Genomic DNA, 21,705 nt, shown 5'->3' with positions numbered 1-21,705 from the left:
AAATGAGTCACCCTTCCCCGGGATTTGTGAATGCAGAAAAGCTACAGTTTGCTTTTCCTTCCCTGCTTAATCGGCTTCATTACACTGTGCACAAGATAGGTAACTGCTTGGCTTCAGTTTCAGGTGCAGCTTTCCAACAGCTTAGTTTAAATACCTGTTTTTAGGGTTGTACACAGTGGGATCTTTATGTATCTTGGGCATGTAGGTAGAGCTCCGAGTGTTTTTAAAGCTGTGTTTTTATTTAGTTTATTTTTGGAAAGATGACTCAGAACAGTTTAAATCTTTGATCAAAAGTCATGTTTTCATTGGCCTCCATCATGATTAATCGGCTAGAATAAAGGGTTTTGTTTTGTTTCAACATTTTCACTTTTGATTTTTGTTCGAATGATTTAAAGACAAATGTAAAATAACTTCTGAACTGTTAAGTTCTTATTTTACACTTTAGGCCCCCAAAGGTACCAGCATAGGCGGAAAGGTAGAGATTTTTCCCTTACCCACTCCGTGTGGCAGTGGTATGTGGAAGTACAACAGGTATGTGGAAGTGCCCCTGGTCTATGACAGCCTCTTGCCCCAGGTAGCCACAGAAGGAAAGGCGTGGAGTTACCTGTTGGTAGAAACGGATGGAGCAAAACAGAGCTGGCATGAGGGGCTGGAGTGGGTGGGAGTCCTGGCACAGCTATTTTTCTCTGGCATGCAGATTAAAAGAAATTGTGCACGCCAATTTGGATTTCCCTCTGGTGCCAGGATGATATACTTATCTGCTTCAAGAACTGAGCCTGCCTAAAGCAACCAGATACACTCTCTGAAAAGGAGCCTGTACCAAATTTTAAATTACTAGAAGATGTGTTCAGATGTATTTTTGTTTGTTTGTTTTAATGGGGAATGAGTCCATGCCAAGAAATGCCTCTGGGTTTAGGCAGCCAGGTGCTTGGCTGCTGAACTCTGGGAATTAGGATGCTGAGTACACTAAGTAGCTGGCTCTGTATCTTGATCCCGTTCAAGGTTCATGTCAGTGTAGGTTTTGATATGGCAGTTGCAACCAGTAAAAACAAGCATGCCTCAGGCAATGGTAGGCCCTGCTGAATTCCTACTGGGTTTTAACAGTTTGGCTGTGAACTTGTAGGGGCAGAAAGGAGGAAAAATGTTTTTCCAACCTAGTCAAGATCTACAGAGAAAAATGCCCATTGCACAAAAGAGGAGCAATCTGTAGATATAAACATATGGTGTAAATGAGTTAATTTGGTGCAGTTGAGTCCCAGTACCTGTCTCCTCATTCAACCTTCAAAACATGAGTTTAAAGTAATGCAGAGATTCAATCTGATTCACAGCAGGGTGAATCAACAGCCAGATCCCAACTTTTTACAGTGGCCTGGATGACACATGATAATGTTACTATGTTTTGGTAATTTAGATTAGATGTTACAAAGAATTTCTTCACAAAGTAGGTAGTCAAACATTGGAATGGGCAGCTTGGGAAAGTGGTGGAGTCCCCATAATTTAAGAGATGTGTGGACATGGCACTAAGCTACACAATTTGTTGATGGGGCACAGTAGGTCAGGTTGAGAGTTAGACTTAATCTTGATGTTTTTTTCCAACCTAAGTTCTATGATTATCTCGCAAGAGCCTGCTCAATTTGTCCTAATCCTCTGGCACAGCCTATTTGAGGATTTGTATGACATCAGATCCAAAATGCATGGTGATAAATTCTAAGGAAAAAGTTGTCTTCTCTGCACATTGTGTGTCTGCTGGCTATGGCATTTGGGATGTGTATTAGTATCAGCCTTGGAAACAGGCTAAATCTTAAAGCATGGAGTGTCTTGAGATATTGTCTGGGAAGCTGTAAGAAATCATGTTGAAGTAGGTAAAGAAGTATCCACTGTGTCCCTGCTGTGCTGGTGACTACTGTCCTCAGCTTGGTTTGGCAGTAGGGAATGCTTGTCCCTCCTTTTAGTTGCTTCATTGAAAGCCCAGTGGCATTTCAGATAAAATGGTCACAGAAGTACTTGTAGTCTTAAACTAAGTTAACAGGTTATCAATTCATACAGCTGAGACACGGACATCACATTTCGTTGATTCTGTGTGGTGGTTTTACCCAGCTGGGCAGCTGAGCTCCACCACAGCTGCTCTCTCACTCCTCAAAAGGGAAGGGGGAGAAAACATGAAGCAAAGGGCTCAAGGGTTTAGATAAGGATAGGGGGAGATCAATCACCAGCTAATTTCGTGGGTAAAACAGACTTAGCATAGGGAGATTAATGTAATTTATTGCCTATTACTAACAAGCTCCAGCAGTGAGAAACTAAAAAGTACTAAAGACACCTTCTCCCCATCCACACTTTTCTACCTTCTCCCCCCTAGTGGCACAGGGGAACAGGGAATGGGGGCTGTGGTCAGTCCCTGATGCTTCGTCTCTGCCACAACTTCTCAGTCCCTTTCTGCCCCTGCTGCATGCAGGGTCCCTCCCATGGGATGCTGTCCTTCCCGAACTGAGCCTGTGGGGGCTGCCCACCGCCACTGCTCCCACACGGCTCCGTCCCACGGGGTCCATCCCCCAGGAGCAAACTGCTCCAGCACGGGTCCCCCACAGGCGGCAGCTCCCCCCAGACCCCCTGCTCCTGCGTGGGCTCCTCTCCACGGGCTGCAGCTCCGGCCCGGGGCCTGCTCCTGCGGGGGCTCTCCATGGGCCGCAGCCTCCTCCAGGCCACATCCACCTGCTCCACCGGGGGCTCCCCCACCCATGGGGGGGCTGCAGCATGGAGATCTGCTCCATGTGGGACCCATGGGTGCAGGGGGACAGCCTGCTCCACCAAGGGCCTCTCCACAGGCCTCAGGAACCGCTGCTGTGTGCCTGGAGCACCTCCTGCCCTCCTGCTGCACTGACCTTGGGGGCTGCAGGGCTGGGTCTCACTCCTTGTTCTCCCAGCTGCTGTGGCACAGCAGGTTTTTTCCCTTTCCTAAATCTGCTCTCACAAAGGTGCAAACATTGTTTATTGGCTAGGTCTGAGCAGCAGCAGGTCCTTTTTGGAGCTGGCTGAAACTGGCCCATATCTAACTTGGGGCAGCTTCTGGATTCTTCTCCCAGAGGCCACCCCTGCAGACCCCTGCTACGAAAACCTTGCCACATAAACCCACTACATACTGTTGTGGAGGCAACAAGCTCCCTAAAGGGGGATAGAAAGGTAGAGTTAACTCCTTAAACCATCAAAGCAAGATTAGTGAGAATTTTTTCCATCCATGCTAATGACCTGTGAACCTTCTGTCAATAGCCAAAATTGTTTTTAGAACAGGTAACATTCTCCTTTGCAAGACTACACTTCCATACACTGGTAACATTACCTCATAATTTGAGAACTGCCGCCTTGCTTCTGGTTGATGGGATTAGACTAAATTAAAACTGTGACCCCACTGTGAACAATAGCTCAAGGATTTCTTCCTCATTTATCATAGTTTTGCATAGTTTTAGTTGTGCCTTAGACTCACAGCCATGCAACTTGACCCTTACAAAGGGTGATGTGATCAGTCTGTGCACTATCTCCTTCACCATTTGGGTGTGTTGTCTAGGTTCATCCAAATGTAGTCTGTCATTTCTGCTTTCCTCTTTGATTCCTTAGTGTCTGAGATGGTATAACTTCCAGCAGAGGCTGTTGTTTGAAACAGTTTTGTCTTTAACATTGTATAAAATGTACTTAATTGTTCAAAATAAAAAGAGACCATATAGAAAAAAAATAGGGAGGGTGCAGCTTTTTCTATTTCTACCTGTACGCTTCTATTCATTTCGGACAGGGTAAATGTAAGCACTGATTTCAGAACATTATCGGGAAAGGAGTGTTGTACTTTTAAGAATGAATAATTGACTCCTGTCTCTTCTAGGTGATGTTATCAGAGATTGAACAAAAGGTCCTTTCTTTACTGGAAGATTGTGGAAACAGTGCAGGTCACCAACAAGAGACGGAGGCTCTTTCTCTGAAGCTGAAGGAAGTGAAGTGCAATTTGGAAAAGGTCCAGATGATGCTTCAAGACAAATACAATGAAGAGCAGGTAAAGCAGATGAATGCTATGCAGAGCAAGAATAAGAGTCATGGTGCTTTAATGTGCTGTAGTAACAGAAGAAGAGTTAGAGCTCACCACATGAAGCAAGGAAAGGAGAAGAGTCAATCAGAAATGTCAGACTTGCTATTATTCCAGTTTGCACTGCTGTATAATTATTTGTAGTTTGCAGTAGGTAGTAGGATTTGTAGTGAGTCTTTGAGCAATGTCTTTTCTTCTTTAAGTGCTCAGTTGGTTGAGATTTTGTGAGGAACATAGGAAAAGGATAAAAAGTTTGTAGTTTTTTTGTTCTTTATTTTTTTGTAATGCCTTTGAAATGCCATGATGTTTGTTTGTAACAGTATCACAGCTGAGGCCTTAAAGTAGTAACTAACTCTTTGAAGAACAAGTAAGGGGCACAGGCAGCAACTCAGCCAGCTTTCCAGTGCCATAGTCCCCCAGATAGATCTGGACAGGATTCCTGCAATGGTGGCAAAACAGGTTTTCCTGTGAACCCCTTCTGTGCTTGACCTCTTTGCTGAGTTTCGTAATGAATGAGACAGTAAATCCCAGCTCTAGAGCTAATTTGCACACTCTTGTGGAGTGCTGGAAGAGAACAATCTAAAAGGGAGCTGACAGGGCCCATGAGTGAGTTAGCACCGGTAAAGGCTCGTGTTGAAATATCTCCATGAACACAGACAGGTAGAAAACTGAGGTGCATGAATTGCACATCCCTATAATTTGGTTATACAATAAGAATGGAGAGTTAGCATCAATTAATCTGCCAACAGGAGAAACAAAACAAAGCCTTGTAACTGTCAGGAAGGGAAATATTAGGATTTCTGCAGCAGGTTAGAACATAGCAAACTTTCAATAAATGGAACTGTACAGAATGTTTTGCAAGAGTAGCAACTGTATTTGCACTGCAGATTCTGTGTACAAGTGGTCCAGGCCACTCCTCCAGACTGCACCTGCGGGTTCTGCTCTCTCAAGTCTGGAAGCCTTCCCAGAATGGGTCTCTCTTTACAGATTCAAAACAGGGAGAGGATTGATCCAGAGTCCATCAAGGTCCTGCACTCAAATGGTTCCAGCGTGCCCCAGCTTGCCCTTGCTGAACAGCCGTTCCTCCAGCACAATGGTTTCCAGTACCCACAGGTATTTCTGTCTGGCCAATAGTTAGGCTGCTTTACATCTGCTGTGGCTTTAGGGGAAAGTTACATATATTACTTGCTTCAATTGGCAATGTAGGATCAAATCTTTCAAGGGCAGGTCACAGACACCCCTCTCCTCTAGTATTAGGAGAGAGTTTGTGAGAACGGAGAAAGGCCCCCAATCCCTGAAACCACAGATTTTTTTTTGTCCAAAATGTCTGTTAATGTTAAAAACCTGGATGGTACCCTTGCATAATTTGTTTCTGACTGAGGGGTTTTGGTTCTGAAACTTCATCTCAGGCTGTAATATATTCTGTAAAAATACACATTTTTAGAAAACTGTTTGTTTGGTAACATCACATTTACACATAACCTGCTTGCTATTCTGATAGACATATTCTTATTTTCTTTGTTAAATGAATTCATGTAAAATGTGATTGGAAAAGCACAATCATCATTTCAGGGTAATACAGTGCACACAATTGATTTTACTGTTCATTCTGTTCTCTGTTCACAGGATCTGAAAGTAAAAGCAGCTGAGCAGAAAAGCCTTATTGACTTCATTGAATCATGTGTGGAAAAAATGCAGCTACAGTTTGAGGACAGCGTGACTCAGAAATTAGAACCAAGGTACAAAATAACAAAATCACTCCCCAGATTCAGTTATGTAAAACTGTCCGAACCAGCTGAGACTTTTCAGTGGGGCACCTTTGGTTCTTTGAAGGGACATCTGCCTTTAGATTAAAAAAAAATGCAGTATCCGGGAGATTTCTGCAATCACCAGTCTAGAGAAATGGAGTCTCATTTATGTGACAACCTCCTTGATATTGGGCTGACTTCAGTGTTCAGTCAGTCTTGGTATCAGGCAGAACTTAAACTGAAGCATTCCCAACCAGAGGCAAGCTGGGTATCTCTGTTCTCAGCCATGCACTTGGCTGCACTCTGTTTTGGGGGCATATGCAATAGAAACTACTTTTATACAAGAAGTCTTACAAATCTAGTTTTGTTTATTCTACTTCAGTATTTGCCATTCTAATAATGTTTTCTGAATGCAGCAATGGAGAATCTGATCTAAAAAGCAAGCAGGCTGATCCCACCTTATCTCCAAAGGACCAAACGGGTAATAAATGGCAATATTTACAACAAGAGCTGTCATCAAAGATGAAATCTCCTCTCTACCAGCTTGTAGAACCTCAGGTCTGTTTAACTTCAGTAAAACACTCTTAACACTCTTTTTGCAGGCTGTTGGTTGTGTTGAAGATAGCAATCAGGGTATCTTCCTGCATCATCATATCATGTCCTTTCTTCATCAGATAATTGAAATCTGTGCAAGTGCTCTCCAGAGGAAATTCTTAATGCATACTATTTTCATTGTTGTCTTTTAATTTTACTTTGAAGTAGATAATGACTCTGGAGCTGTGACTATTAGGTATAGTGTGGGAGCATGTAGGTGAATTGTTGTAGTTAACATTCAGACCTGATGTTATCTACTTGATTCTTTCAAGGGAACTAGGAGAGTTAGCCAGCAAGCTCCCAGCTGATTTTTGTGGATGTGCATTACGTCCCAGTTCTTGCAAGTGAGAACATTTTGGTCAAAACAATGAGACGTTCACCTAATTACATTGTTCTTTTTCCCACTGTTAGATTACAACGAAACTGAACATGCTGCCCCGAGGCATGTTTGCTAGTGCAGGAACCCCAACTGTTGAAGAACTGAAAACTTACACTGTCCAGCTGGGAGATCTAAGCCAAGAAGCAAATGTGGTGCATGCACAGGTAATCATGGCATGTTCTAGTATTGCAAAAAACACAGGGGTTCTAGACACAAGACACTGAGAAATAAAGACAAGCATCATTGCAAATGGGGCATAGTAGTATATAATAGTATAACTTTTGCATCAATTATGGGGTATTAAGTGCAATCGGGGTAGCATTTTGAGAGGAAACATTTCAAGTTTCAACTATGATACTTCTGCTACCTGAACACAAAGACATGCTAGTTTGGGTAATGATTATTCCTCAAACTGTGTTAAGTGAGGACCCCATGAATTGATTTCAGTAAATCTGCAGTATTGGAACTGACAATGCAGATTGTGTTGTGCCTGTTCCTGAGATCAGAGTTCTGTAAAACTGTAACCACTCCTGATACACAGAGGGTCACTCTCAGCTTTGGCCTTGGCAGCTCTGAGTATTGCATGCATGCAACTGTCTCATTCAAGACTGTCCCTCAGTATTTCATGAATTCCATTTTATTATTATTAGCTGACTAAACCTCTAACTTTATACAAGTGAACAAATCTTAGGTGTGCCTTGAGTGAAAGCACTGAAAACTTCTGACTTGCCTTTACACAGGATAATGTGGCAGAGGAAGTCTCTTCCAATTTGGACAGGAAATTGTTTGAGCTGCTTCTGGCGATCAGCCGGTGTTTGAATAATATGGAGGAGATGTTAAACACCTCAGTCCTCTCCACTGAAGAGGCAGCCGTGCAGCAGGTTCTTTATGAGGTAACTTCCCTAGAGCATCTGGGCAAGGAAGAACCCCAATGGATTTCTGTTACAATATATATATATATGGCCTGATGTTTCCTCTCTGTTTTACTGGTATTACTCAGGACTAACACAACTGGGCTCTTTGGTGCACAGATTTGGGCCTGTTGCCTTTTAACAACAGTTAGCAGCTTGAGTCCCAATGCATTTTACAGACAAGACTCCTTGGACAGAGACCATTTTCACTCATGTTATCTTTATTCCAACCCTTTAGACTCTTTCTATCGAGCTGCAAAAACTTCACGCTGATTTGAGTGATAAAAAGGACGATCTTTTAAAGTCTATTACCTGCGCTGGTGGGAGCACAGATGTGTTCTGTGAGTGCTTTAGCAACTTGCAGGCGCGGCTGGAACAAACTCAAGCTGCCACTGCTTCAAGGAGCAATTCAATGAAAGCTGGGCTGGATCACAATAGCAATTATCAGGTACTCCACTGCCAAATGCACATCTTGTTTCACAGCACCTGTTAGACATGTCAGTGTTAATGCATTTGAGTTACAAATGAGCCATCTATAATGCTCTTTCTTTTTTTTTTTTTTTTTTTTTTTTGGTACTAAACAAACTTGTCTTGGTCTCTTAAGAAGCAAATTCATTTTGCTCTTTACAGTGCTGACTGCCTTAGAGGCCTTGTTCATAGTAGAAAATTTGCATGCAGAGAAGGTAGAAGTAACCTGGGTTCCTATGTATGCTAATGTACAGGCTAAAGCAAGTTTCTGTGGGAAAGAATTAGGCCAGGGAGGGGTTTGTACATTCTTTCTGCTACTTTGTGGACTCAGGACTGATCAGAGTTAGTATGGTGCCATAAACTCTGTTAGTTGTTCACAGAATATTTGTTATGAGGGACAGGCTTCTTCCCTTTTGGTGTAATGTCTGGCACTGAGCTGCTTATGGCTGTGCATTGGAGGTTGATTTAACCCTTGGTATTTACTGTTCCTTGAGATTTTGTGCCACAGTAACAGTAGCCATGGTTTTGTAAAGTTGCATTTCTGTTGTTGTTCTTCAGGAAAGCAGATAATGAAAAAGTTTTCTAAAGATTCTTGTGATAGACTAAATCTTCTAGCTATTGCTGAAAAATAGTCAGATCAAGTATTCTTTCTGAAGAAAGGGAAGAATAACCTAGTCTTTGAAATACAGTTTCCACTGTTCATCAGAACTCCAGTGTGCTCATCATCTGCAAGTCAGGCCAGCTCTGTGCTGTTGAATAATAAAATAAGTCCTTTGAAGAGCACTGGGATGTTGTCTCCAAACAGGAGCAGGGCTGGTCTTGTGATGTAGAATCCATTGAGTTCCATCAGTTGGCAGTAATGGGCTTATTTTCTCATTTTCAGAAGAGAAGAATTTGTTTCTCTGTTAGTTTCACAGATCTTTACAGTCACAGAGGATCATTGTGACAGAGTAATCTCCTTTCTTATACTTCACAGACCAGAGAATTTCCCTCTCCAAATTACAGCTTTGAGACCTTAATGTGTATTTTTTTGGTTTGTTTTTTAAAGAGAAAAATCGCTTTTGCCATAAGAGGTAGCCATTTTGTTTGCTGTGTAATTTTGTCTATTCATTACTATACTCCTGATGTGTGATATACTTCTGATGTTTCTTTTGCAGAATGAAGTCAGACTACTCTATGATCAGTTAACTGAGAAAAAAGCTACTCTACAACAATGTTTGAATGCAATATGTGGCCATAATGTTTCTGAGCAGCTTCAGGTAATTTCATTCAAAGGAAAAGAAAAACTTATTAGCTAATGTTTCCAGATTTCTACAATTTGCTAAGTTTCATATTTTCTAAAGTTTGAGTCTCACTTAGGTTTCAAGAATGGGGAAAAGAGAGAGTTCAGTATTTGATACCACTTTCTTCTTACTACATCCCAGTCCATAGCTAGACCTAATTCCAATCCTTTTAGCAGCTGGAGTGGAGGAACCAGTCTCTCCACAACCTCTCAGAGCAAATAAACACCACACTATAGCAGGGAAGAGAAAAAGTTACTTAAAATGCAGCATTTAACATGTTATACCTTTTTATTTGCAAAACTATATATCTTTTCATCATGGGAATAGGACTGCAATATTTATATCCACTCATTCAGCAGTTACGAGCACTTTATCTTAGTGTAGCATTTGACCAGTTAAGGTTTTGTGCAAAATTTTTAGGGATTAGCAGAGAATTTAAAATGAGCAGACTGTATATCCTTCCCAGAATGGTCATGAGCTATCTATTTACTTGCTGGTGGAGCAAAGAAGGGTTCCCAAAACATTTTTGTTACAGGCTCATCACCATGTTTACAGACACGATTTTCTGCCAGGCTGAAAGCTATGCCCAGAACTTTTGAAGCCCCACGGAGGAGCTGTTGCTTTAGGTATATCCTGTGAAACAACCACTCTTGTAAAAGGAATGCCATCAGTACGTAACTTCCCTTCATTCAGAGAGAACTTGTGCCAGTCCATCTCTTACTGAATCTCTCCAATTCATGCAAAAAATAGTATTTTCTGAGGCCATGATTCCTTTTAATAGCTGCTGTAATGCATGTTGAATGTTGTACTGAGACACAAGACCTGAATTCTCTTCCTGGTTGCGTCATGTAAACCCAATGAGCTGTGTCATGAACAGTCTTGTCTATTTAGCTCATAAACTTGTTAGATTACGGTATGTCATTGTCAATTTATGAAGTGGTCATACATCAGAGATCCAGCCCCTGGATCTGCTGCACAGCTAGTGATTATGTAAAGTCTAGAACAGAACTCTTTCTAATACCTCATGTTGTCTTTAATTTCAGAAAACCGATGTCTGTGCTTTGGAGCTGCAAAACTTTGAGAACCAAGTAGCAAAACTGAGAGGCTATGGGGAAAGATTTCAGTTACCTATCACCTTAATCCAGGAAGTTTATAAATTAGAGGTAAAAACACAGTATGGTTTCCACTTATTCAGCAAGGTTTGATCTTTCTGTGCAAGGTATTTTTAGCGTCAAAAAACTGATAGTTATTTTGCATTCTGGGAATGAGTGGTTTGGTTTGTAAGATTCATTTCTGTCCTAACTAAATTATGTTCATGTCGTAGGATGTTTTGGATGACATGTGGAGGATTCTGAAAGCAAAGTATGTGGAGCTGAATTCCCCTTCCATCAGTGAGAACCAGTATGAGGACTTACTTCGTGGGTTTGCAGAGTTAGTTGCTATTGGACAAGAGAAGGTTGCACAAGATGCAAAGCAGCTAACAAAAAGCAGGGCAGCTCTACAGTCTCACCTGAAAAATCACAAGGTATGGGATGCTAATCACAGTACTGCTCAGATCAGCATATCAGGAGCATTATTTTCTGTAACTGGTTGCTCACAACTGTCATGGAGAAGAATAACTTGTAAGAGAGGGACCTGAGCACCTGCAGAAAATGATGAAAAGCTTTCAGTTAACCAAAATTGGATCTCTCTAAGAAGGACAGTTTATTACAACTAGTTTTCATAATAAATTAAGATGGGGGTATCAGTTGTGCCAGTGTATTTAATACTACTGTTGTGGCTTACCTCAGAACATATTGATATATGATGAAAATGCATGTCCTTCTGACTTTTGGTAATGAGATTGCTGAAGTTGCAGTCTAGCAACTGAAAGTTGAGGCTTTGCATTCTTTGCATTCTGTGCCCTCATGATCTGATGGAGGAAACTTAGCTGTAACAGCTCTTTTTTTAGGGGAGGATAGTTTAGATCCTCCCCTTGGAAGTCTGGTGTCTCCTCTACCCAGCTGCTACATGTTTGATGGAATATCCTGAGAATGCACCTGCATCCTCACTGTTCTGCTGCTTGGCAAGAAGCCCTGGCCAATACTAATCACAGGAAGACATGTCTGTCATGTCAGTGTCTTGATTTAACTACTTCATGTAGCTCTAGCTCCTTAAAGAATTGCTTCAGGATGCCAAGCACTGCAAATCACTACTCTGGAGTCATAGGAATGATGTTTTGTCATTTAGTCAGAAATTGCCCTTAGCAGAGTAAAATGTTAAGAATTTATTTACAAAGGAAATCAAATATAGAATGTATTTGCACTCCAAATTTACACACATTGATTTACAAAAATAAAAGAAAACAGCAAGAGTAATTTTTCCTGCCCTAGTTATAAAGACTTACCAGGATGCTCACAGGGTTACAGTCCCTAAGTGAAATTCTTGTACGAGGTATTAGTTCTTAGTTAAGGTCTTGGTTGAAGAGTATGATCTTGCATACTCAAAGGTTTGTGGTTTTTTTCTGAGAGAAAGTATCTTACTGAGATTCATCCCTTTCCTAGGGGCTCAGCTGAGCCATAACTAAATCAAACTGTTACCTCACAGCTATCCCAAAATATTTATGTGCCCTACCTACTACTTCTGATCAAACCCTTGATGCTTGGAGTCATCTCCCATCTAAGTGAAACAGTCTGAATAATGGCTATCTGAGGATGATGATAATTACCTCAAATTAAATTCAACTTACGTATAGTTAAAACTTCTTTCCATCATCTTCCTCCAACACCTCTGTATTTTATAGGAACTGAAGGTATAAACGTAGATTATTTTATTTTTTATAAATGTATAAATGAAAGTAGTGTATGTAACTCATCAATGGTTATTGACTGACTGTAAAATCATCAGTAACTGCCCATCTTGGGTTGATGTAGAGTTTGAGTAGAGGGTTCCTGTTCCCAGCTTTGAGAGGTCCTGAAGCTGGCTGCTCTTCTCAGTGAGTCTCCTCTACCTTCTCCATACTCCTGCATGATTTCTCTTAAAGAGCCAGCTTTAACTGTTGTTTGTCGTCTTTTTTTTTTCAGGACTTTTTCCACAACCTCATGACCCACATGGCTTTCATGCAAGCATTTTCCGAGAAAGTGTCTCCCTCCATCCTACAGAAGAGAGAAAAATCTTGGAGAGAGCTGGTGGATGAAGTCAGATTGTTGGAGCAGAAGGCCAGTCAGTATGGTATACACTTAGAGAGCCTGTTAAAGGTAATGAACCAAAGAAACCCAGGGTAAAAGCTGAAGGGAAGGAGGAGACAGGTTGCATGTAGGGGAAGCCTTTCTGTGTCTGTGATTCTTTGGGTGGAAGTAGTTCTTCTTTTACATCTCCATTGAATGGCAACTTGTTCTGTGTGTTTCAGTAAACTGTCAATTTCTTTGAAAAAAACTCTGGAAGAGGACATTTCAATCCATTACTCTGATGTGGGTGGGACTTTATGACTTGTTGTAGTTTTAGAGTGCCTGGGCTGACAGTGGAACCTTTTAGGACATAAAAATACTAGTACTGCTTTAAAATAAAATCTGAAAAATGATTTAAAAACACCACTAAAGAACAAAAAATTAAGTGTACCTCTTTAAAATTAGAAATCTTGAAGTTATTCAGTGAATTATTTAATCTGTGATAAAATCATATCTCACTTTAATATTTCCATATGACTTACCTGTTTACGTGTTCTGTTTCGTTGAAACAAGAGCTACTGATGCTAGAATAAGCATTAAAGTCTCAGTCTGACGTAGCAAAAATGCACAGATAGCTATGTGTTATATTAATGACGCAATGTATTTTTTAGGAATGGACAGAATTTGATGATGAATGCCTAGCTTTCAGTAAGGAGTTAGAGGCAGTTAACTCTACGTTGCCATCTGTTAATTTGGTTGAAGAAACAGAAGAAAGATTAATGGAAAGGATTGCACTTCTCCAGGTATTGATGTGTCCGCCTCTCTGACTGTTTATCTTTGTGGATCTGTAGGGCTAGAAAGAAAGATTAATTGGAATATGAGGAGATGCCAGTTTGCAGGGCACTGTTTCCTTTGTGTCCATGTCTGTGTGTGGATGCATGCTGAAAATTTCCATGTTCTTTTTAAAAGTAGTGAGGGATTGGGCAGCTAATTTCAGCCATGGTCTACAAGTTCACCTAAGTAGGAGTAATGACTATAGCTGCTTTAGAACTTGGTCTTAAACGCAAATACTTAGGAATGGTCCGTAAAGGCAGAGCAGCATGAAAAAATGGCACACAGGCTACATGAGTCACAAGGACTTTGGGATGAACACGGAGCCACTTCTCTGTAATTCAGGAATGATCTTCTTGCCATGATGTAAAACCTGTGGAAGAGGAGAATCAAGCCAGTGCCTTCAAATATTTGTACACCTGGTTGCAATAGAAGGCCTACTGGTTTTAACAGCTCCTTCTAAAATTCTGACTATTCAAAATGAAACGTCCCGATTTCCCTCTGACCAAAGAGAATAAATTCCTTTTGTAGAGAATGGCAAATAGGCTACTGGCTTGTTCCCAGTTGCAGCTCTGATGGCAGATCTATACCTTTATTTAGAATATCAAGTCCAGTTTGAAACATTTGATCTATCTTTAAAACATATAAAATATAAAAACAATCTTTATGGTTGTTTTATAAAATTAAGAAGAAAAAATATTCGATAAAGTGGTGTATCCTCAGAGTGATTTGCATTCCTCAGAGATTTGACCTTTTTTATCTTCAGAGGACCTACTCTATTGGAAATTTTGGAATTAGTGAGTCTCTGTGTCTATAATAAGTCCAGTTTGATATTTAGATTCATAGACTCTAAAGACAAAAAGAACTACTGTGATTTAATGTAGTTGACTGCATAAAAGAAATTACTGGATGTTCCCAGAGAATTCTGAGCTACAGTTTATCTTTTGAAATAAACCAGCAGTAGATAATAATCACAGTGGCCCTCGGGTGCTTTAGATGCCTGTCACAGTGAGATGGGAGACATATAATATTTGCATAGCCATTCATTGTGAAGTTGTTTGCTTTCCTTTGTTTCGTAAGTTCTTAACTAGCCGTTCACTCTTAAGCCTTTATTTTACTTTAATGACATCAGAAACAAAGTAGTAAGGCTTTAGAAGATTCTTTTGGGATGACTCCCAGCCGTGGAGCTTTGCAGTTTCAAGGACAGAGCAGAATAAAATTCTCTGGGGTTTAATTCCTGTGAGACAATTATCCCTATTAATACTAAATATTGTATAACCACTTCTGTCTGGAGAGATTTGAGAAACTTGCATATCATACAATTGCTCCTTTCTGCCTTCTCCCTAGGGCTGATCTACTTCCTGTTTCTTTTTCTTTTTTTTTTTCTCCCTCTTCTTATTTTGAATTTTCAGTGAAGTGTAGTAATGGTAAAATGATGCTTTGTTTTTATTCAGCTCTCTGAGCAATCCAAGCCACTCTTATGACTTTGACTTAATGTCTTCACTGTTCACTCTTCATTTCTCCCTACCACCATTATTCAGTAATTGCCCCAACAGCTTCTTTCAAAACTTTGGCAACGTTTTAAAAATAGGATAGAGACAGAAGCCCTACTAAGAACAGGAGGGTGATAATTTTCTGCTGGGGACAATTATATGTTCAGACAATGCAGCCAGGTCTGATAGATATGGTTCATCCATAGCTTGAAGTTTACGTGTGTCAAAAAGGCCCAGAAAATCATATCAATTGTTTTGATTAATGTATAAAATTATGTTGAGATCTCTTCTGATCTATCAAGAGGAAACTGGAAAAAATAAACCATATCCCTTTTACATGTACTGAAGTACAGATTGCTTCATAATGGAAAACGAAATACATGGCAGAGGAAATGTGAGATTAAGGTGTTAGAACAAATGGTATGTATTTTGCTAGCCATGTTTTTGATTTTTAAAATGTTATTATTTTGCAAACTTCCCATATTCTGATAGCAAATCAAAAGCAGTGTTGATGGAAAGCATGCCCGGCTATACCAGATGGTGAAAGAAGGGAAGAAATTGCTGACTGCAGTAAGCTGTCCAGAAATCACAAGTCAGATTCGGAAATTGGAAGAGCAGTGGTTGTCCTTAACCAAAAAAATTGGCAATGAACTACACAGACTTCAAACATTACTCCAGCTCTTGGTCAGGTGGGTTATAACTCAGAATACAATGTGAGAGATCAGCTAGAAATTAATTTGTAACATTCTATAGTTGCATTTTCTAAATATTGATATAAAAGTAATAAATGTTATACTGCCTTTCACTTAAAACTCAAAAAAAAAGAAAAAGCAGTAGTGATCAGAAAAGTGGTATTGTATTACACAGCCGATCTTCTTGCACTTGCTTCACTTCCCATTTAGTTTTGTGGGAATGCTGTTTTGATTGCTATCATTGCAAAGTACCTAGGAGAGTTAGGTGCATCATGCTGCAGTTCCTGTACTGAAAGTGTTAACAGAAGCTCTTATCCTGCTGCCATAAGCATTTTTGTTATGAATGCAAAGTAGCCTTTATTCCCATACAAAGGCATAGTGCACCAATCTGCATGTACACGATCCCCCTTATAAACTCTCAAGACCTGGTAGAAATGCTGCCTCACCCTGCTGTTCTGAGCTCCCTGAGGGGGAAAGACCCAGGTATGCTCTGTGCTTTCACAAGGCCCAAGCCAACTGTCAGCTGCAGTCCTGGCAGTTTGGGTGGAGGCAGTCTGGAGCTTTACAACCCCGTCCACCAGGCAATGTACCAAGCACAGCTCTCCCTGCACCCAGTCTGTGTGCTCTGAGCCCAGTCTGCCTGGACCAGTGGTGGAGATGAAGCATTCCTGGATTTATTGGTATTTAGTCCTGCTGTGTGTTCCATCTGCGCTATATCTTGCAGTATGCACAAGTGATTTTGACTACCAGCAAAACTGTTTTCACCCACTTGAGGTTGTCCTAACATCTGCTGGGTGAATATGGAAAGAGGATGTTTTCAGAGAGAGCAGACCAACTGAAAAGAGCTGCTAGGGACGGACTCTTGTGTATCTGCTGCAGAACTGCTGTGTTGCACATCAGCCCGTGCTGGTGCTGTGCTCCCATAATAGTTATGTAGCTGCATAGGTGTCAGAATACCTTCTCACAAAGATAACAACTTGGAGGATGAGAAACGTATCCCAGACTCAGATAGGAGATAAATGTTTGTGTGTTTTGTTTTCTCCTTTTAGCTACAACAGAGACTCAGAGGAATTAATGAAATGGCTGGATTCTGCTCAACAGAGAATGAATTTTTGGAAGGAGCAGTCTCTCAGTGTGTCACAAGACCTTCCCACCATCAGGGATAACATCAACAGCTTGTTTGTAAGTCTGTTACCCTACCAGTTATCCTACCAGGTTGAGATGATATATCATGACTGCCAGGAAAATGACCCTTTTGATTTTTTTTTGTATTTGCCATGATTAGAAGCTGCCTGCAGAATATGACACAGAATGGCTGCATGCCCCAAAGATTACCTGGATGGGGAACCAGGAGGATGGGAGGCCACAAAAAAACTTCTTTCAAATAGTTAGGCCAGCCAGAGTGCATAAACCAGAATGGGATCCTCTCAGAGAGAGTTCCCGGTTGCAACATATCACAGCCCAGCCAGGATCTCTTATGTGTGCATAGCACAATAGCATGGTTTCTCTCTTGCTCCTGATACCAAATACCAGATACAGCAAGTCAGCCCAGCTGATGGACCATTTACCAGCAGAGGTGGACTCAGGGAGCAGGAATGAAGTGGATGTGTCTGTGGGGTTGGTCAGCCAACGTCAGGGAAGAGAAACCCTATAAAAAAGCAGATTCTGAATTGCATTTCATGTCTTTGCCTGCTCTCTGGTGCTCGCCTCATATGACTAGCCAGGAGATTGAGCCCCAGTGTGAGACCTGACAGAGGGAGTGTTGAACAGTGGGAAAGCAAAGCATTGTGAAAGATGGACACGTAGATGTGAGCCAGACAGAGACCTGAGTGAGGACTGAGGTTGCTCCCTTGACCACTGTGTGGAGATGAGGATATTCCCAGTCCCTATGGAGCAAGAGGTAGTATTCAGCATTGTATCTAGATGGGCAGAAAAGGACCTTACACAATGCCAGAACACGTTGAGTTTAGGTTTTCTGAACTTTACAAATTTGCTAAAATCCATTTGTTGAAACAGTTCATCCCGTGACTTGAAAACCTGGTTTGTCTTCTTTATTTAAATAGATGTATAAATATTTATCCTCTCTTAAAATTCTCCCATGCACCTCAGACATTCTCTAAGGAAGTTGATGAAAAATCTTCCCTGAAGTCTTCTGTGGTGAGCACTGCCAACCAGCTCTTTCACGTGAAGCAAGCTGATACTGCAGCACTTAGGTCTTCTTTGGCAAAGTTCGAGCAAAAATGGGGAGAACTGATTACGCAGCTCCCAGCTATCCAAGAAAAGCTTCACCAGGTGAGGAGAAACTGCTGCCATCTCTCAGTTCGAGCTGAATAATTACTTTAAAATGTTGCTACTGGCATTCAGTTGGCTGCTGTGTAATATCTGCAAAGCACCTCTTTCTTAATTAACTGTCTGTCTTGCTTTCAGAATATCCCCAACGTTATACTGCTGTTTAATTATTGCAGTGTTCTGTCTATGCTGTTTTGCACATATCTATCATCTCTGCACTTTTATATGAAAGTCCATTACAATTAGAAATGGTTTTATTTCAAATTTCTGAGTTCTCTAACTTTTTAAAATTTAAGTCTTATGCCCCTCTGGAGCACAGAACTCACTTTCAAGTTCATACCCTGATAATTGCAATTATAAGATCTGAGCCCTCCTAAAAATACAGATGTCATCTTTCTTGATATTTCTAAGAAGCAGAATGTGGAGGGTTCATTATGTGCTTTACCCCTAGCTTCAGATGGAAAAACTTTCTTCGCGGGAAGCTATTGCTGAGCTAATGACCTGGCTGGACCATGTGGAACAACAGAAGGGACACGAAGAATCAGTAAATTCACAAAGCAGTGCTGCCCATGTCAGAAGTCTCCTTCAGAAGTACAAGGTAAATGAGAAGCTGAAACTCCAGGGTTAACTTGTGATTCTTTTGCTGTCTCAAGCGTGGAAACAGCCTGTAGGCACTGTTATATCCTTACCCCTGTGCTCAGGGTTCCCCAAACAGCTTCAAAGGTACTTTAACATCTTCTGTTATAAAACCCTTTTGTTTCCATGCCACACAAAATGCTGTCTGCCTTGTGACACAGCTACTGCCAGCTGTGCTGTATTCTCTGTTTCCTCATTCCATTCCATCTGTTTCACTCCCATCTGTCTCACTCATTCTCTCTCTTACATTCAGGTTACCAGATGTGTTGAGTAGGAAAGCTTTGCTTACTTAAGAAGCTAGTCTCTGCATTTGTGCTGTGTTTTAGTCTGCATTTTCAACAAGGAATATCTCATAATTTTGGATCTCCACAGTCAGCATCCATTTAGCCAGAGAACAAGGATTTTGAGTATTATGTTTCATCAAAAGAAATAACCTGCTGGGAAAGATATCAGATGAATGTCTCTGCAGAGATGCTAGAGCAGGCTGTTGGCTCAGTTTATATGCTAAAGCTCCAATGTCAGAGTCTTATTGCCCCAGCCACAGGAAGGGTTCAAGCCATTCTTGTACCTCTGTAGATGTCCAAGAGCCCAACCTCAAGGCACAAATCGCTATGGAGATCTATTTTGTTTTGGCCTTGTGGAACTACCAAGTGGTCCTCTGCGCTCAGACTGTAAAACATTTGCCAGCCTATGGTGGCTGTGGTTCTCAGATGCTTTTATACTGCACATGATGCAAGTGTCAAAGTATACATTTCTTTAAAAGTACCTTAGTTTAGCAGATATTTAGCATTTTGTTCATTATCAGTTGGTTTTGCAGGTTGGGAAATGTTGAGGTGCTACTTTTAACCCTTTGGATATTTAGAGATCAGTTTGTAGATGCGCCTTCTGCACTTGCAAGCAATGTAGGGATGTGCATGCTGAGGAGAAAGCTGGGATAACGGTCACAAATTCCCAAAAGGAAGCAGCTAAGGCTGTACCTCTACTGGAGGTCTGCCTGATGGCTTTTTTTGGGGATACTGCTAGATACAGTGAAGATCTCTTTCCTTCAGCCATCTCCCTGCCCTAAAAGACCTTCAAAAAATACAATTTTAATCCTTTTCGCTGTGTGCATAGTTTCTGGCTTGCCTCTACAGGCAAGGCCACTGCTACTGGAGGACACTTTCTTCCCAGGTATTCTGATATTTTGTTCTGATATCAGTTATTCAGATTAAGGAACACAAGCTCCATGCTTCTATGACTCTCACAAGTGTAGAAAGGCCTTGGTATTAGCCTAATCTGGACCCGTGGCAGTGTAATGGTATTGTTTAATGGATAAAATACTGGGTCTGGTACCCCTCGGTTTCATTCCTGCACTGGCATTAGCTTGCTTTTATCTTGAGCTACCAATGTAATGGTAGTGATTTCCTGCAAAAGTTTCAGTGAATGGAAATAGCTACACAAATCTAGAATGGTAAAAATGGAGAATTAATCCTAAAGCCATGTCTGATCATATCCATTTCGGAAAAATTATTTAGGCCATGGATTAGAATAATAAGCCATGAATGTCTCATAACTGTGCCTCAAAGCATTATTGGAACTGATCAGATTAAAACTGCCAAACTAATTGTTTTATGTATGTTTGTTTGTTTATTTTTAAATCCCTCCAGGAATATATGATGGAAATGAACTTTAAACAATGGATGGTAGATTTTGTTAACCAGTCACTCCTGCAAATGAGCACTTGTGATGTGGAAAGTAAGCGGTACGAAAGGACAGAATTTGCTGAGTGTCTTGGAGAGATGAACTTGCGGTGGCACGGGCTGCAGGCTTCTCTGAGCAGAAAGGTTTGATTGCATTTCATTGCTTTCTCTCCTGCAACTCTGATCTTGCCAGTGCCAGTGCTCTGTATGTGGCAAGCAGCCTTTCTCCCTGAGCCTGAAAACAGTGCTAAACACAGTGAGGTTGCCTGTGCTGTCTGCTGTTTGGCCATCCTGCTGTCTCATGGGAAGCCTATGGAGTAGTCTAGTGCATCAGCTACCAGATAGTGTCCAAGTACCTAAACTAAGGTCTGGGAGAGCAAACTTCCCTGTAACTTGAAAGAATGGAAAGTAGACAAACTCTGCTCTTGAGGACAGCCTAGGATTTATCCCAGTTGTTTATATTAGGTGGAGAAAAATAGGTTTCTCAGATGAAGAAAATGCAATCAATGATGTGTCAACAAATATAATGATAAAATTATGAAGAAGGAAGAATTCAGAATAGTGTTTGCAGGGGAACCCTGCAAAAGTTGTGGCATTAAAAATTTCATGGGAGAAAACACTGGGTGGTTTGTGGAATTGAGGGTAAACTACACTGGTTCATACAAACAGCCAGACCCTGCTTAGCAAACACAGCACCAAAAAAGCAAACATCCCCTCCACATGCCGTAGGATGGGAATGAGAAATACAGATCTATTAAGCCACCACCCATTTTCCTGTTGTAGCTGTTGGATTTGCTTAAAAAGTAATTATTAAGAAATGTTGACTGCCCTGTTCAGATGTAAATGCATGGCAGTGCTGGAAAAAGCACAGCTGGGGGTCTGTTCCCAGCCCTGCTCCATCCCTCAGGGGTCAATGGAAACAGGTTGCTCTGTGTCTTTGTCCTCCTTCTGCAGCAATGAAAAATGCTTTCCCAGTGGAATGCTTTGAAGATCAGCAGCTGATAGGCAAACTCAAGGTGCAGGCTAATTATAACAGTGCATCTTCTGTGTTTCTCTGTAGAAAATACGTTTCTGGGAGTGCCTTTGCTCTGGTGAGGCTAGAAATAATCCCTGCATCCAGAATTAAATGCCAGTGCTTGGGTGCCCCAGTGCCTAGAAAAGCCAGTGTGACTCATGCAGCATGGAAAAGACTAGGGAAAGCAACCAAAAATGTAAACGGAATCCTTGTACCATGTTCCTCTTTCATCTGTTCCTCTTCTGAGCTTGCAGGACACTGGGAGAAGCTGCTCTCCCTGATGCAAAAAATGTTGATCAAACAGAATATTCCCATTTTTTTTCTGACTGGGAATGTCTCCAGAAACATTTCCAAGTGGAAAACTCAGTTCCTGCACAGTGATGAAAGTTTTGTGGGATAAAAAGTTATCTTCTCTGTTTTCAAGGAACTGCATTCTAGTATTTAGTGGATTCTCAGGGCTAAGACTGAAGATACG

General features: G+C 41.1%; 1 protein-coding gene across 9 annotated transcripts in view; it reads left to right on the top strand.

Annotated features, from left to right (window-relative positions):
- The window catches only part of SYNE2 (spectrin repeat containing nuclear envelope protein 2), a 187,090-nt gene that overhangs the window by 110,196 nt on the left and 55,189 nt on the right, over nucleotides 1–21,705 (top strand). For all 9 annotated transcript variants that reach the window (XR_014694088.1, XM_084522802.1, XM_084522804.1 and 6 more), the window contains 17 exons: nucleotides 3,869–4,036; nucleotides 5,054–5,179; nucleotides 5,693–5,805; nucleotides 6,231–6,372; nucleotides 6,820–6,951; nucleotides 7,528–7,680; nucleotides 7,937–8,146; nucleotides 9,324–9,425; nucleotides 10,493–10,612; nucleotides 10,774–10,974; nucleotides 12,512–12,685; nucleotides 13,267–13,398; nucleotides 15,412–15,608; nucleotides 16,661–16,793; nucleotides 17,721–17,903; nucleotides 18,352–18,498; nucleotides 20,183–20,359. Coding sequence is in view for 8 of the 9 variants with exons in the window: in XM_084522802.1 (XP_084378928.1) it covers nucleotides 3,869–4,036; nucleotides 5,054–5,179; nucleotides 5,693–5,805; nucleotides 6,231–6,372; nucleotides 6,820–6,951; nucleotides 7,528–7,680; nucleotides 7,937–8,146; nucleotides 9,324–9,425; nucleotides 10,493–10,612; nucleotides 10,774–10,974; nucleotides 12,512–12,685; nucleotides 13,267–13,398; nucleotides 15,412–15,608; nucleotides 16,661–16,793; nucleotides 17,721–17,903; nucleotides 18,352–18,498; nucleotides 20,183–20,359 (2,610 nt within the window). In the remaining variant the exon portion in view is untranslated. The remainder of the gene's footprint in view (nucleotides 1–3,868; nucleotides 4,037–5,053; nucleotides 5,180–5,692; nucleotides 5,806–6,230; nucleotides 6,373–6,819; nucleotides 6,952–7,527; nucleotides 7,681–7,936; nucleotides 8,147–9,323; nucleotides 9,426–10,492; nucleotides 10,613–10,773; nucleotides 10,975–12,511; nucleotides 12,686–13,266; nucleotides 13,399–15,411; nucleotides 15,609–16,660; nucleotides 16,794–17,720; nucleotides 17,904–18,351; nucleotides 18,499–20,182; nucleotides 20,360–21,705) is intronic.

Source organism: Aythya ferina (genome assembly GCF_964211825.1).
Source record: "Aythya ferina genome assembly, chromosome: 5".
NCBI lineage: Eukaryota > Metazoa > Chordata > Aves > Anseriformes > Anatidae > Aythya > Aythya ferina.
The sequence above is the reverse complement of the archived record's forward strand: the minus strand, read 5'-3'. Positions and strand labels throughout refer to the sequence as shown.